At 36.1% G+C, this 3,537-nt stretch overlaps 1 protein-coding gene across 1 annotated transcript; it reads left to right on the top strand.

The window, feature by feature from the left end:
• Positions 1-250: 250 nt before the first annotated feature.
• Positions 251-1,474, top strand: LOC130666923 (uncharacterized). The gene has a single exon (XM_057468250.1). It carries the CDS (start codon positions 251-253, stop codon positions 1,472-1,474), a length of 1,224 nt encoding a protein of 407 aa, XP_057324233.1.
• Positions 1,475-3,537: the final 2,063 nt, after the last annotated feature.

Genomic DNA, 3,537 nt, shown 5'->3' with positions numbered 1-3,537 from the left:
AATTTCCGTGGAGAAACAGTAACTATTCGTCTACATATAAAATCTGTTGATAAATAATGGGTTATTGTACATGACAGCAAAGTTGGTAGAAGCTATATTAGTCAGAGGGGATAGCGAGGAACCGTCAGTCGTCGCACATCTCCCAGAGAGTTAACACGTCAAAACATAATATTCCTCAAGAGTCTAGGCCTTCGAATACGTGGTAGGAGAAAGTAAAAATACGATTCTGCTGCCTTATCTGTATAATACCATGGAGGAAATTTTAGGAATTCAACATAGTGTCATTTTTAATGAAACCATTGCTCATTATGAAGTTCATGCGCATCAACCATATGCATCTTCAACTTTCAACAATAATGATGAGATTCGAATTGTTGTGCAAAACCAAAATCTTTATTTATTACCAAGTAAAAGTACCTTGCATATCTACGGTAGGCTAACAAAAAGAGATGGATCTACTGCAGTTGCAACCACAAGCATGATTAATATGGGTATATGTTTCCTATTGAGAGAAATACGTTATCTTTTGAATGGCGAAGAAATTGATCGCATTAACAATGTTGGGTTAACGTGTGCTATGAAAGGATACTTATCACATAGTCCCACTCAAATGACTACATTGGAAAATGCTGGATGGTTAAAAAGCAACGAAAATTCATGCACGGATGCTAATGGATACTTTGATGTGTCTATCCCACTTAGTTTACTGAGTGGATTTGCCGAAGACTATCATCGAATTGTTCCCAACTGTCAACATCAACTGATAATATCGAGAACACAAACTGATGCTGATGCAATGTTACAAACTGCAGCAGAAGAGGTAAAAATTACTCTGCACAAAATTGAATGGATGATACCTCATATTAAAGTAGCTGATCAGCATAATATTCAACTTCTCAACTACATCGCTAGTGATCCATCAATATCAATGAGCTATCGAACCTGGGAATTATACGAATATCCACTCCTGCCAGCTACAACAAAACAGATTTGGGCAGTTAAAACATCGAATCAGCTGGAGAAACCTCGCTATGTTATTCTGGGTTTCCAAACTGCACGAAGAAATGCACTGGATAAAAATGCTTGTGAATTTGACCATTGTAATATTCGTGATGTAAAATTATATTTAAATTCCCAGTGTTATCCTTATGGAAATTTAAAAATTGATATTGCACACAATCAATATGCACTGTTGTATGAAATGTACACTAATTTTCAAAAGTCATATTACAATAGAGACTCACAACCTCTATTATCGAAAAAAGATTTTCTCTCAAAAGCACCGTTGATTGTTATTGACTGTTCAATGCAAAACGAATCTCTCAAGTCTGGACCAGTAGATGTACGTCTGGAGTTTGAATCTGTAGTAGCATTTGCAGCTCACACTGCAGCTTATTGTTTGATTTTACACGATCGAATTGTTAATTATAACCCAATTAGTGGAAATGTACGAAAATTAGTAAAAAAATATTGATTACTTTTAAGAATTAATAAACATTTTTTTCTATTTTAAAATAAATGATTTATTATTTATACCTTTTAAATTTAGTCATAAGTAAATACAGTCCCGTTGGCTTGACAGGTAAAGCGTTTGTTAATTATTTGTATGTAGGTAAGTATGTAGGTTCGAATCTCTTAGCCTGTCAAACCAACGGGACTGTATTTTTTTTTTTAAGAAATAAAAACACATAATTAAGAAAAGAAATTTATTTTATTTTTCTTTATATACAATGAAGAACTATTGTCTTCGACAGATTGACATTGAGAACAATCGCGTTTTAGAGGTTTGCGACTTTTCACAACGTCACCAGTATCAGAATTATCGTGTTCTTGACATCTCCGGAACCCTTTAATTACTTTATCATTCTTCATATCTTCTGACAACAATTCCCAAGCATCTTCAACATCTCTTTTTGCGAATAGTTGTATAAAGTCATTTGATAGTTGAGCAATATCTTTGGGGGCCATTTTTAAAATACTTTCTCCTGACTGTAGGTAAAGAAGGATTGACTTGTATCGACTGTCGGTACCCCAGCGACGTTTATACCATTCGTACATGCCATAAGCATTTTGACATGCACACTCGGGGTTTTTGATGTATTTATGGTACATGTTGTAGTTGCAGTTTAAAGATTTTTTGAATCCTCGATATTCCATCATGTTGAGTTGAATAACTGGAACCGATGTACCGATTTTCTTTTCAAGCCAATGTTTCTTTGCCTCTCCATTGACGAAAATGTAAAAGGGTTTGTCTGTAGATATTGCCAACTTGATTACATGTTCTACCTGATCGTGAGGTACATGTCCAGCATCCCACGGAATGCCTGTGCGATTTCTGATCGTCCACTGGTTACTGCTTTTAATTTTAGCAGGCAATGAATCCCAGTGACATGGTGGTGAAAACAAAGAACATCGCCATGACGGTTCTTCATGATCATAAAAATGTCCAAATGCACAAAATTCCTTTACGATCTGTTCACCGCGAGCGTCTTGGAGAAATTCAAAGTCCATAAAAAACTCCATTGTTCTGTAATTAAATTTATTAATTAATAACATTTATAATTAGTTAATTACTGATAAAAACTTTTGAGGTTATACATACCTTTAATTGTTAGATACAATATTGTAAATTTTTAGGTTATGCACAGCACTGATTTTTTTGTTATAATTTTTGTTTGGTTAACCACATAGGTTAAGCTAATAATTTTTAGGAGACTGTTGAGCTCGGGGGGAACAAGCTCGTTTATATGGGCTCATCCCCTTCGCCGTTGACTTGCCTCTGATTGGTATTCTAATTTACCCCCCACCATAACCTCACCGATGTTGATTGGCCGATGACGTCACAAAGAACATTTTAGAAGGACGCTACCTCCAAATTTTAAGTCAACTGCGCAGTTAAAACCGGATTTAATTGCGTCGTAACAAAACTTCCAAAAATGTGACGTCATTAAACAGGTTTCGACTTGTCGTTCTATAAATAAATTTCCGAGAATGTGACGTCATTAAACAGGTTTCGACTTGTTGTTCTATAGATTTCCAAGAATGTGACGTCATTCAATTGCGTCGTAATAAAATTATTGTGAACATACAGTTAGTGTATGAGTCCATTACGCTTAGCATGGACACGAACCATGTCGATAAAACAGTATGGACACAAACCATATCGATAAAATTTAGCATGGACATAAACCATGTCGATAACGGTTAGCATGGACACGAACCATGTCGATATCCAATGATAATATCGATAAAAACTTACCGACTCAGCAGTAGGCACGACATAACAAAAATACCCGTTAACTTACACAAAATGGCCGCGAATGAGCATAAAATGGCCGTAAATAAGCACAAAATGACCAAAATATCGATAAAACGGGGCATACCGACCGCCAGTAACACAGTCGGTAAAACAGAGCGAACAATTGGTAAAACAGGACGAACAGTCGGTATCTGCTCGGTCGGTACGGCAGGTACCTACAAGTGCTGCTGTCCCAGAACTCTCATCATTACACGACTGCTGTTGTTGTCGTTATCTAA

Source organism: Microplitis mediator, chromosome 4 (genome assembly GCF_029852145.1).
Source record: "Microplitis mediator isolate UGA2020A chromosome 4, iyMicMedi2.1, whole genome shotgun sequence".
NCBI classification, from domain to species: Eukaryota; Metazoa; Arthropoda; class Insecta; order Hymenoptera; family Braconidae; genus Microplitis; species Microplitis mediator.
Note: the sequence above shows the minus strand (reverse complement) of the source record. Positions and strands in the feature narration are given on the sequence as shown.